Source organism: Chiloscyllium punctatum, chromosome 39, assembly GCF_047496795.1.
Source record: "Chiloscyllium punctatum isolate Juve2018m chromosome 39, sChiPun1.3, whole genome shotgun sequence".
NCBI classification, from domain to species: Eukaryota; Metazoa; Chordata; class Chondrichthyes; order Orectolobiformes; family Hemiscylliidae; genus Chiloscyllium; species Chiloscyllium punctatum.
Genome location: NC_092777.1, coordinates 63,270,159 through 63,282,480, shown reverse-complemented (window position 1 = coordinate 63,282,480; position 12,322 = coordinate 63,270,159). Strand labels below are relative to the sequence as shown.

General features: G+C 46.0%; 1 protein-coding gene across 5 annotated transcripts in view; it reads left to right on the top strand.

Moving 5' to 3' along the window:
• The first annotated feature begins 9,155 nt into the window (after positions 1-9,155).
• The window catches only part of LOC140464153 (uncharacterized), a 145,003-nt gene continuing 141,836 nt past the window's right edge, over positions 9,156-12,322 (top strand). For 2 of the 5 annotated variants that reach the window (XM_072558944.1, XM_072558943.1), the window contains exon 1: positions 9,156-9,346. Coding sequence is in view for 4 of the 5 variants with exons in the window: in XM_072558943.1 (XP_072415044.1) it covers positions 9,340-9,346 (7 nt within the window). In the remaining variant the exon portion in view is untranslated. Of the gene's footprint in view, positions 9,347-9,386; positions 9,763-12,322 lie in introns of those variants that run through there. The other 3 variants (XM_072558945.1, XM_072558941.1, XM_072558942.1) reach the window with 3 other exon arrangements.

The following is a 12,322-nucleotide window of genomic DNA, read 5'->3' as shown; positions in this document are numbered from 1 at the left end:
TATATGCCCCCAGTTCCAAATCATCTGAAACTCAGACTTTAAATGAGGAAACTTAACTAAAAGGAAAATACTGTGAATGCTGGGAATCTAAAGTAAACACAGAGAATGTTGATGACGTTCAGCAGGTCTGGCAGCATCTGTAGCAAGAGGATTAGAGTTAATGAATTGAGTCCAATATGAATTTTTGAGAACGGGAGTTCTGAACTGGACTTCAGTTCTGATTAAAAGTCATATCGGACTCTACACATTAACTCCATTTCTCTCACCACAGATGCTGCTGCCAGACCTGCTGAGTTTCTCCAGCATTTTCTGTTTGTTTCAATTACTGCTTGTTCAAACAGTTGGTTACAATGCTTGCCACGTCAGGTGTTGGATTACTTGCTTTTCAAAAACTGATTTTCAAAGCTGTTCTTTCTCATTTCAATGAACAGTTTTGAAAAACACGAAATAAAAAGATGTGGTCCTTATATAAGAAAAAAGCTCAAAAATGTAGATGGGCAGTGAGACAGATGGTGTTATTTTCTGGGTCTGTAGATTGTGAAGGAGCAAATATGGCCTTTGCAGTGATATGTACTTCTTGTCAGATGTGGGAGTTTAAAGAGAGTTTAAGGGTTACTGTGGATTATATCTGCCATAAATGCTGTTGGATGCAAATCTTATCAGATTGAGTGGATCAGTTGGAGAGACAAATAGAATCGATGAGGAATTTGCAACAGCAACAGTATGTGATGGATGGCAGTTATAGGAAGGGGGGAAAGTCTCAGACACAGTCACATAGATGGGTTAACTCCAGGAAGGGTAAGAGAGATAGGCAGCTAGAGCAGGAGTCTTTTGTGGATATACCCATTTCAAACAGGTATGCTGTTTTGGAAAATGTAGGGGTGATGGATTCTCAGAGGAACGTAGCAAAAACAGCCAAGTTTCTGATATTGAGACTGGCTCGAATGCAACGAGGGGTACGTCGGCTTCCAAGAGATCAATTGTGTTAGGGGATTCTGTAGTCAGAGGTACAGACAGACATTTCTGTGGCCAGCAGAGAAAAAGCAGAATGGTGTGTTGTTTCCCTGGTGCCAGGATCAAGGATGTCTCAGAGAGGGTGCAGAATGTTCTCACGGGGGAGAGGGGTCAGCAGGGGGTCATTGTCCACATTGGAACCAACGACATTGGAAGGGAAAAGGTTAAGACTCTGAAGGGAGATTACAGAGAGTTAGGTAGAATTTTAAAAAGGAGGTCCTCAAGGGTAGTAATATCTGGATTACTCCCAGTGCTACGAACTAGTGAGGACAGGAATAGGAGGATAGAGCAGATGAATGCATGGCTGAGGAGCTGGTGTATGGTAGAAGGATTCATTTTGGATCATTGGAATCTCTGTTAGGGTAGAAGTGACTTCTACAAGAAGGACGGATTGCACCTAAATTAGAATGACTAAATTGTATTATAGACCCTCCAATAGTCAGAGGGAAATTGAGAAACAAATTTGTAAGGAGATCTCAGCTATCTGTAAGAATAAGATGATCAGGGGAATAGATAGACAGTCAGAGACTTTTTCCCCGGGTACAACAGAGTGTTACAAGGGGACATAAATTTAAGGTGAAGGGTGGAAGGTATAAGGGGGATGTCAGGGGTAGGTTCTTTACCCAGAGAGTGGTGGGGGCATGGAATGCGCTGCCTGTGGGAGTGGCAGAGTCAGAATCATTGGTGACCTTTATGCAGCAATTGGATAGGTACATGGATAGGTGCTTAAGCTAGGACAAATGTTTGGCACAACATCGTGGGCCGAAGGGCCTGTTCTGTGCTGTATTGTTCTATGTTCTATAATAGGGTGGTTATGATAGGGGATTTTATCTTTCCAAACATTGACTGGGACTGCCATAGTGTTAAAGATTTAGAGGGAGAGGAATTTCTTAAGTGTGTACAAGACAATTTTCTGATTCAGTATGTGGATGTACCTACTAGAGAAGGTGCAAAACTTGACCTACTCTTGGGAAATAAGGCAGGGCAGGTGACTAAGGTGTCAGTGGGGAAGCACTTTGGGGCCAGTGACCATAATTCTACTCGTTTTAAAATTGTGATGGAAAAGGATAGACCAGATCTAAAAGTTGAAGTTCTAAATTGGAGAAAGGCCAATTTTGACGGTATTAGGCAAGAACTTTCAAAAGCTGATTGGAGGCAGATGTTCACAGGTAAAGGGACGGCTGGAAAATGGGAAGCCTTCAGAAATGAGATAACAAGAATCCAGAAAAAGTATATTCCTGTTAGGGTGAAAGGAAAGGTTGGTAGTTTAAGGGAAAGGTTGGATGACTAAAGAAATTGAGGGTTTGGTTAAGAAAAAGAAGGAAGCATATGTCAGGTACAGACAGGATAGATCGAGTGAATCCTTAGAAGAGTATAAAGAAAGTAGGAGTATACTTAAGAGGGAAATCAGGAGGGCAAAGCGGGGACATGAGATAGCTTTGGCATATAGAATTAAGGAGAATCCAAAGGGGTTTTACAAATATATTAAGGACAAAAGGGTAACTAGGGATAGAATAGGGCCCCTCAAAGATCAGCAAGGCGGCCTTTGTGTGGAGCCACAGAAAATGGGGGAAACACTAAATGAATATTTTGCATCAGTATTTACTGTGGAAAAGGATATGGAAGATATAGACTGTAGGGAAATAGATGGTGACATCTTGCAAAGTCTGGACATCTTGCAAAATGTCCAGATTACAGAGGAGGAAGTGCTGGATGTCTTGAAACGGTTAAAGGTGGATAAATTGAACCCAGCGCCAGAGCCCTGGGTTCAATTCCTGCCTCAGGCGACTGACTGTGTGGAGTTTGCACATTCTCCCCGTGTCTGCGTGGGTTTCCTCCGGGTGCTCTGGTTTCCTCCCACAGTCCAAAGATGTGCAGGTTAGGTGAATTGGCCATGCTAAATTGCCCGTAGTGTTAGGTAAGGGGTAGATGTAGGGGTATGGGTGGGTTGCGCTTCGGCGGGGCGGTGTGGACTTGTTGGGCCGAAGGGCCTGTTTCCACACTGTAAGTAATCTAATCTAAAAAAAAATCCCCAGGACCTGATCAGGTGTACCCGAGAACTCTGTGGGAAGCTAGAGAAGTGATTGCTGGGCCTCTTGCTGAGATATTTGTATCATCGATAGTCACAGGTGAGGTGCCGGAAGACTGCAGGTTGGCAAATGTGGTGCCACTGTTTAAGAAGGGTGGTCAGGACAAGCCAGGGAACTAAAGACTATTAAGCCTGACATCGGTGGTGGGCAAGTTGTTGGAGGGAATCCTGAGGGACAGGATGCACATGTATTTGGAAAGGCAAGGAGTGATTCGGGATAGTCAACATGGCTTTGTGCGTGGGAAATCATGTCTCACAAACTTGATTGAGTTTTTTGATGAAGTAACGTAGAGGATTAATGAGGGCAGAGCAGTAGATGTGATCTATATGGACTTCAGTAAGGCGTTCGACAAGGTTCCCCATGGGAGACTGATTAGCAAGGTTAGATCTCACGGAATACAGGGAGAACTCGCCATTTGGATACAGAACTGGCTCAAAGGTAGAAGACACAGGGTGGTGGTGGAGGGTTGTTTTTCAGACTGGAGGCCTGTGACCAGTGGAGTGCCACAAGGATCGGTGCTGGGCCCTCTACTTTTTGTCATTTACATAAATGATTTGGATGCGAGCATAAGAGGTACAGTTAGTAAGTTTGCAGATGACACCAAAATTGGAGGTTTAGTGGACAGCTAAGAGGGTTACCTCAGATTACAACAGGATCTTGATCAGATGGGCCAATAGGCTGAGAAGTGGCAGGTGGAGTTTAATTTAAATAAATGTGAGGTGCTGCATTTTGGGAAAGCAAATCAGGGCAGGACTTATACACTTAATGGTAAGGTCCTAGGGAGTGTTGCTGAACAAAGAGACCTTGGAGTGCAGTTCATAGCTCCTTGAAAGTGGAGTCACAGGTATATAGGATAGTGAAGAAGGCGTTTGGTATGCTTTCCTTTATTGGTCAGAGTATTGAGTACAGGAGTTGGGAGATCATGTTGCGGCTGTACAGGACATTGGTTAGGCAACTGTTGGAATATTGCATGCAATTCTGGTCTCCTTCCTATCGGAAAGATGTTGTGAAACTTGAAAGGGTTCAGAAAAGATTTACAAGGATGTTGCTAGGGTTGGAGGATTTGAGCTACAGGGAGAGGCTGAACAGGCTGGGGCTGTTTTCCCTGGAGCATCAGAGGCTGATGGGTGACCTTATAGAGATTTACAAAATTATGAGGGGCATGGATAGGATAAATAGGCAAAGTCTTTTCCCTGGGGTTGGGGAGTCCAGAACTAGAGGGCATAGGTTTAGGGTGAGAGGGGAAAGATATAAAAGAGATCTAAGGGGCAACCTTTTCACACAGAGGGTGGTACGTATATGGAATGAGCTGCCAGAGGATGTGGTGGAGGCTGGTACAATTGCAACATTTAAAAGGCATTTGGATGGGTATATGAATAGGAAGGGTTTGGAGGGATATGGGCCGGGTGCTGGCAGGTGGGACTAGATTGGGTTGGGATATCTGGTCGGCATGGACGGGTTGGACCGAAGGGTCTGTTTCCATGCTGTACATCTCCATGACTCTATGACTCTAACATCATTACGCGTGGCAATAATGAACCTATTAAAGGTAACATCATCAATAGAAGCATTCACACAGGCAAGTTTCAGAGCATGCAGTCCTTCTGGGTTAGCAGCACTCAACTGAAACCTGCCTGATGTTGATGCCATCCAGGTGAGATCTTCAAGACCACTCGCCAGTCCAAGCCACTTCCCTGCACTTCATGGATGTCTCAGTGCTGAGAAAAAACATCTGTAATTCAGACTCTAATGTGACCATGAATCCAATGCCAACTCTCAGGATAAACCCAATTGGTTCACTTATGTCCTTTCGGGAAGGAAATCTGTCATTCTTACCTGGTCTGACCTACATGTAACTCCAGACCCTTAGCGGTATGGGTTGGCTCTTAACCACCCTGTGGGCAATGAGAGATGGGCAATAAATGCTGACCTAGAGCTACACTCTCATCCCATAAATGAACAAAATAAACTTGGAATCATTTCCTGACAAAAGTCTGCCTGCTAAGGTGCCCACCGAGGAGATACTCCGAGAGACACCCGTGGGTGGCTCCAGGTCCAATGAGGACAGCAGGCAGATACCAAACACTGCAGACTCACACAGAGAGCTTTCAGTCTGAGAATGAAGGACCCTACCTCTGTCAGCTGGGAACAAGGGTACCTCAATCTTGGGTCATCTCCAAAGAGATTAATTATATATCTATGTAAAAAAAAATCTCTGGCCACAGTCCCCAGGACATCACATGTAGGAGAATATCCTGCACAATAGCAGGATCAGGGGGTGAGTGGGAAAGGTTAAAACAGGACACCACAGGCCCTTTGAGACCAGCCACCAGCAAGCCATTTCCAGGCTTGGTGCTCAGTTGCTGAAAATGATTCCTGAAGAAGGGCTCATGCCCGAAACGTCGATTCTCCTGCTCCTTGGATGCTGCCTGACCTGCTGCGCTTTTCCAGCAACACATTTTCAGCTCTGATCTCCAGCATCTGCAGTCCTCACTTTCTCCTTGGTGCTCAGTTGGCTGTCTGTATACTGCGATGTAGTCCTGCAGTGGGCTTGTTTAGCCCACGCTTGTTCGTTTCATTATGTAGATTGGTTACTTGCCGTTGCTGGGCAAGCAGAACACTCAGTGACAGGAACACATAAGCTTTTGCTGTTTTAATTATTCCTCCTGGTCCCCACCTGGAAACACAACATTCTGGGAATTTCAGAGACCAACTGAACGTTGAAGGAGTGAAAGGCCCTACTGGCCATTTACTCAGTATCTTGATGATCACATGGTGCAATCCAGTAGAAATTGAGCAATGGAGCATGTCCCAATGCCCTTAGCTTCCCACAGAGTTCTAGGGTACACCTGATCAGGTCCTGGGGATTTATCCACTATTATGCATTTCAAGACGTCCAGCACTTCCTCCTCTGTAATATGGACATTTTTCAAGGTGTCACCATCTGTCTCCCTACATTCTGTGTCTTCCATGTCCTTCTCCACAGTCAACACTTGATGCAAAATACTCATTTAGTATCTCCCCCATTTTCTGTGGCTCCACACAAAGGCCGCCTTGCTGATCTTTGAGGGGCCCTATTCTCTCCCTAGTTACCCTTTTGTCCTTATTGTATTTGTAAAACCCCTTTGGATTCGCCTTAATTCTATTTGCCAAAGCTATCTCATGTCCCCGTTTTGCCCTCCTGATTTCCCTCTGAAGTATACTCCTACTTTCTTTATACTCTTCTAAGGATTCACTCGATCTAACCTGTCTGTATCTGACATATGCTTTCGTATTTTTCTAAACCTAAACGTCAATTTCTTTAGTCATCCAGCATTCCCTATACCTACCAGCCTTTTCTTTCACCCTGACAGGAATATACTTTCTCTGGATTCTCATTATCTCATTTCTGAAGGCTTCCCATTTTCCAGCCGTCCCTTTACCTGTGAACATCTGCCTCCAATCAGCTTTTGAAAGTTCTTGCCTAATACCATCAAAATTGACCTTCCACCAATTTAGAACTTCAACTTTTAGATCTGGTCTATCCTTTTCCTTCACTATTTTAAAGCTAATAGAATTATGGTCGCTGGCCCCAAAGTGTCCCCCACTGACACCTCAGTCACCTGCCCTGCTTTATCTCCCAAGAGTAGGTCAAGTTTGCACCTTCTTTAGTAGATACATCTGCATACTGAATCAGAAAATTTTCTTGTACGCAATTAACAATTTTCCCTCGATCTAAACCCTTAACACCATGGCAGTCCAAGTCTATGTTTGCAAAGTTAAAATCCCCTACCGTAACCACCCTATTATCCTTACATATAATTGAAATCTCCTTGCAAATTTGTTTCTCAATTTCCAAAAATGGATGAAAGGCTGGTTTGTGATAAACCGGACTGTGTTCATGACTCTGTAGTTTATTGTGGTCTTGGGAAAAGCAGTTGCCATACCACACTGTGCCACACCCAGACAGGATACTTTCTAAGGTATAGACGATATATAGTCAAGAAAACTCTGGGAGTCAATGGGTTTGTAATGGAGATTGGTGGCCAGCCTATTCCCAGATATGGTAACAGATGTTGAGGAAAGGAAGGAATGAGTCAGAGATTGACCAGGTGAAGGTGAGAGGAGGTTAGAAATTGGAAGCGAAACTGATCAATTTTTCCAGGAGAGAGGAAAAGAGCACTGATGATGTCACTGGCTCCTGTCTACACTTCCCTCTGCCTAGAGAGAAGCAGCCAACATAATCAAAGACCCCACCCTCTTCCATCAGGCAGAAGATACAAATATTTGAAAACACATACCGACAGATTTAAGAACAGCTTCTTCCCTGCTGTTATCAGACTTATGAACTGATCTCTCATACATTAGAGTTGATCTTTCTAGGTAGCTGTAACACTATATTCTATTGTTCTATTACCCTGATGTACTTATGAAAGTTATGATTTATCTGAACAGCATGCAAAACAATGTTTTTCACTGTACCTCGGTCAATGTGACAATAATAAATCAAATCAAATGTGGGTGGGGCCAGAATAGCACTGGAACGAGGAATGTTCCATGGTACCCCACAAAGAGACAGGTGTCACTGGGACCCATGTGGGTACCCATGGCCACACCCCTTCCCCCCCTTTCAGCTGAAGGAAGTGAGAGGAATTAACAAAGTTATTCAGAGTGAGTACAAGCTCTGCCAGGCAGAGGAGATAGTGTTGAATGGGGAACGGTCCAAGTCTTTGTTCCAAGAATAAATGGAGAGCCCTGAGACCATCCTGATGGGGGATGGACGTGCAAAACGGGTTGCACCTCCATGACAAAGAGGAGGCAGCTGGAGCCCAAAAACTGGAAATTCTGAAATTGATGTAAAGTGTCAGAGGAATGGGGGACATAGACAAGAGGAGAAAAACATAAGGTGGGAAGAGATGAGTTCTGTGGTCCAGGAGCAGGCAGAAACAATGGGTCTAACTCGGCAGTTCAGTTTGTGGATTTTGGGAAGGAGGTTGAAGTGTGCTGTGCAGCGTTGGGAGATGATGAACTTGGACGCAGTGGGGGAAGATTACCAGATGGAATGTGGTTAGTACCAATGTGGACACGGTTCCTGGTGTTCCATGGTGTGGTCATGGTCCTGGGGGAGATAGGAGGAGGTATTCAAGAGCTGGCACTCGGCCCCTGCAATGGAGAGGTCAGTCAGCCAGACAACAACAGCACCAGCACCTCCCTTGACAGCAGGTTTAATGATAGAATTAGGATTGGATCTGAGAGCACGGAGTGCAGTAATTCCAGAGGGAGATAGGTTGGAATTGGTGAGGGGGGGGGGGGGGGGGGGGCAGAGAAAGACACTTCTCTATGAACAGGTGACTGCATGTCAACAGCCAAAGGGAGGCGTCCAGGTGGAGGGAGTGTTAGAGGTGAGTGAAGGGGTCTGTGGGACAGGGAAAGGACTCTTTTCCAAAGAAATAGGCATGGGGACGGAGGTGATTGAAGAAGGATTCAATGCCATATTGTGCCCAAAATTCATCTTCATCCATTGTTTCCTCCTCTCACCAACCCACATATAAAACGTTTTGTCACTAAAATGCATTCTGAAGAAGGTTAAAAATCACTCAACACCAGGTTATAATCCAAAGGTTTAATTGGAAGCACAATTTTTTGGAGATAAAGGAGCAGTGCTCCAAAAGCTAGCGTTTCCAAATAAACCTGTTGGACTATAACCTGGTGTTGGGTAATTTTTAACTTTGGACACCCCTGCCCAACACCGGCTCCGCCAAATTCTGAAGAAAGGGGTTGCTGGACCCGAATCCTTAACTCTGCTTTCTCCCTCCAGATGCTGCCTGACCTGCTGTGCTTTTCCAGCACCACACTCTCGACTCTGATCGCCAGCGTCTGCAGCCCTCACCTTCTCCAAACTCAGAGCAGGGGTGGATTAGGACCCAGAGGAAGCTACTCGCTCAGTTCAGTCTCTGTGTAAACACCACAGGTCCAAATGATAGATTTGCAAGAATTGGATTGAAAGCTGATTTTCTCAAAACATGACGGGAGGTGACCGGGCTCAGTGACTCAGCTGAGGGGCGGGATTGTAGCTAAGTGTGCGCGAACCCAGTTCCTTCCTTTGAAAAGCGTACCGTCTGCGTGTTCCACAGACCACGGCGGCAGTGTGCACTCAGCGGAGTCACGTAGGGCAGGGACTGGCAAACACTTCACGGTTCAAATTCAAGTGGCTGCAGAGAGCGGTGTTGCCTGGTTACAAGATCAGAGCGGGCTCATGGAAGGTGCGTTTCATTAATGTCTGCCAAAGATCCCGAGATCTCATCAGGAATGAGTTCAGCATTTACTCTGAAATGGATCTCGATGGAATTGGCGTGGCTGTTGCTCCTTGAGTGACTAACGTGTGCGCTGGGCTGTTTTTCATTGTAAAGGGGATCAGGGTTTAAGGGCTGGGGGAAATCCCTGGAAAAGATTGCAATTCTTATCTGCACGTATGCCCAGCAGCTCCTCACTCTTGCCACTTGAACTCTCACAACGGATTGACTTGTTTTCTGCACTGTTCCTGTGAAAGGCCGGGTCTCTCATTGTTCACACCCAACAATCCACAAACTTCTGGCCAGAATGTTAACCTAAAACCTCCCGCTGAATGCCTGACAATAGATGAATGTTGTACCTCAGTGTTTCTGTGGAGAGCAAACAGGTCAGTGTTTTGTGGGGCAGGATTGTTGCCCACATTGCCAGCCCCGTGTTCAGTTGTCCTTTCACTAGAGTCCGAGGCCGCTGAAGTGTGTCCCTCTCTCCTCCAGGGTTAATTACTGTCACATTCTCTGGGTCTGGAACATCGCTCACGTTTCTTATCGTGCCTTTCTTTGTCTTGTGCTTCTCTCGGGTGAACTGGCCTCTGAGTAATCGCTCTACAGCTTTTAGTTTTTGCAGCACGTGTTCTCCCGCTTCCTCCCTTTTTGTAAAATGCAAACTGTAAAGTCTAGCCCTGATGTAGTCATGCCTCGGGTTACCAGTCCGAGTTGGACGTGTTCCTTTAGGTTGTATCACGACCTCTCGTCTCCAACCACCCCCATTTCAGTCGAACTGCTTCCCTTACATTCCTTGTTTTTAACATAAAACTAAGAGCAGGAATCGGCCATTCAGCCCCTCGAGCCCACCGTTTAATCCGAACCTGGCTGATCTCCTCCGGCCTCAGCTCCATTTGCCTTCTCACAGGTGGATAAATACCCAATCCCTTGCAAAGAAGACTTCTAATCAAAGCTGGAGGGGTTGCTGCCCTGCATGTGTCATGTGTCTAGATTAGAGTGGTGCTGGAAAAGCACAGCAGATCAGGAAGCATCCGAGGAGCAGGAAAATCAACGTTTCGGGCAAAAGCCCTTCATCAGGAGCCATGTGTGTATCTTTAATTACTGATAGATGGGGATTCCCAAAAGTATGCTACAATTAATACCCATAATACTTTGTACTAATATACCAGACTGCCTTTGGGGTATCATGAGCCTGAGCAATCTTTCAGCAGAAGCTGGAGAAGATTTTCCAAGATCTACCCCCACAGTGCTAGGAACCTGGGTTCGACTCCACCTCCTCCCTCACCTCTCTCGAAGGCCCTAAAGGAGCCTTCCACATCCATCAAAGTTTCACCTGCACATCCACTAATATCATTTATTGTATCCGTTGCTCCCGATGTGGTCTCCTCTACATTGGAGAGTCTGGGCGCCTCCTAGCAGAGCGCTTTAGGGAACATCTCCGGGACACCCGCACCAATCAACCACACCACCCCGTGGGCCAACATTTCAACTCCCCCTCCCACTCTGCTGAGGACATGGAGGTCCGGGGCCTCCTTCAATGCCGCTCCCTCACCACCAGACGCCTGGAGGAAGAACGCCTCATCTTCCACCTCGGAACACTTCAACCCCAGGGCATCAATGTGGACTTCAACAGTTTCCTCATTTCCCCTTCCCCCACCTCATCCTAGTTTCAAACTTCCAGCTCAGCACTGTCTCCTTGACTTGTCCGGACTTGTCCGACCTGCCTATCTTCTTTTCCACCTATCCACTCCACCCTCTCCTCCTTGACCTATCACCTTCATCCCCTCTCCCACTCACCTATTGTACTCTATGCTACTTTCTCCCCACCCCCACCCTCCTCTAGCTTATCTCTCCACGCTTCAGGCTCACTGCCTTTATTCCTGATGAAGGGCTTTTGCCCGAAACGTCGATTTCGCTGCTCGTTGGATGCTGCCTGAACTGCTGTGCTCTTCTAGCACCACTAATCCAGTATTTGGTTTTCAGCATCTGCAGTCATTGTTTTTACCCTGAATGCAGACATAGCCATGTTTGTGGGGCAGTGCACAGAGTGCCAACAAGGATAAAACGTACCATCAGCAGCTTCCCCACGTTCACAGGGATGGTCAGGTAAATCCTCCAGTTGGTTACATGTTGACTATGCCAGCCCTTTCATGGGCTCAATGTTCATAGACATTGTGGAAGCCCACTCAAAGTGGTTGGACGGTGCATTGAGTTCATTCATCAAACATGGGGATGGTGATAGAAAAGTTGCATGCATCTTTTGCAATATACAGACTCCCAGAAGTGTTGATCACAGACAATGGGCCATTGTTTATCAGCAGGGAAATCAAGCATATCCTAAAGTGGAATGGTATTCAACATGTAAGGACAGCTCCATACCATCTATCATCCAGTTGTCTGGTGGAAAGAGCAGTCCAAACTTTGAAGGCTGGCTTAAAGAAACAGCCTTCAGCTTTACTAGATACCAAACTGTCCTGGTTTCTATTTGATTGTCAGGCCGTCCCTCATGCATTTTCAGGGATAACTCCAGCAGTGTTGCTAATGTGGTGAATACTCTGCACCAGGTTAAAAAGCAGGTGGACCACATGAAAGCTGCAAACTCGCAAACAGGGCAGGAGCAAAATATAAGGTAAAAACAATGACTGCAGATGCTGAAAACCAAATACTGGATTAGTGGTGCTGGAAGAGCACAGCAGTTCAGGCAGCATCCAAAATATACCCAGCCCCTCAGAACAGCAAGAAGGGTTGTCAGAATCCATGGGTTCTCCCTTTCTGTCTAACATCGAACAAACCTCGGAGTCCGCGATAGACATGTGGATGTCACCGCCTTGATGCCTTCCTGCCTGGGGAAAGGGACGAGTTTCTTTCAAAATGCTGCAGATACGAGAGGTGGGCTATGTTCTGGTGCATGCCACCTGTATCTGAGACAGAGTTGGAGGACCTAGA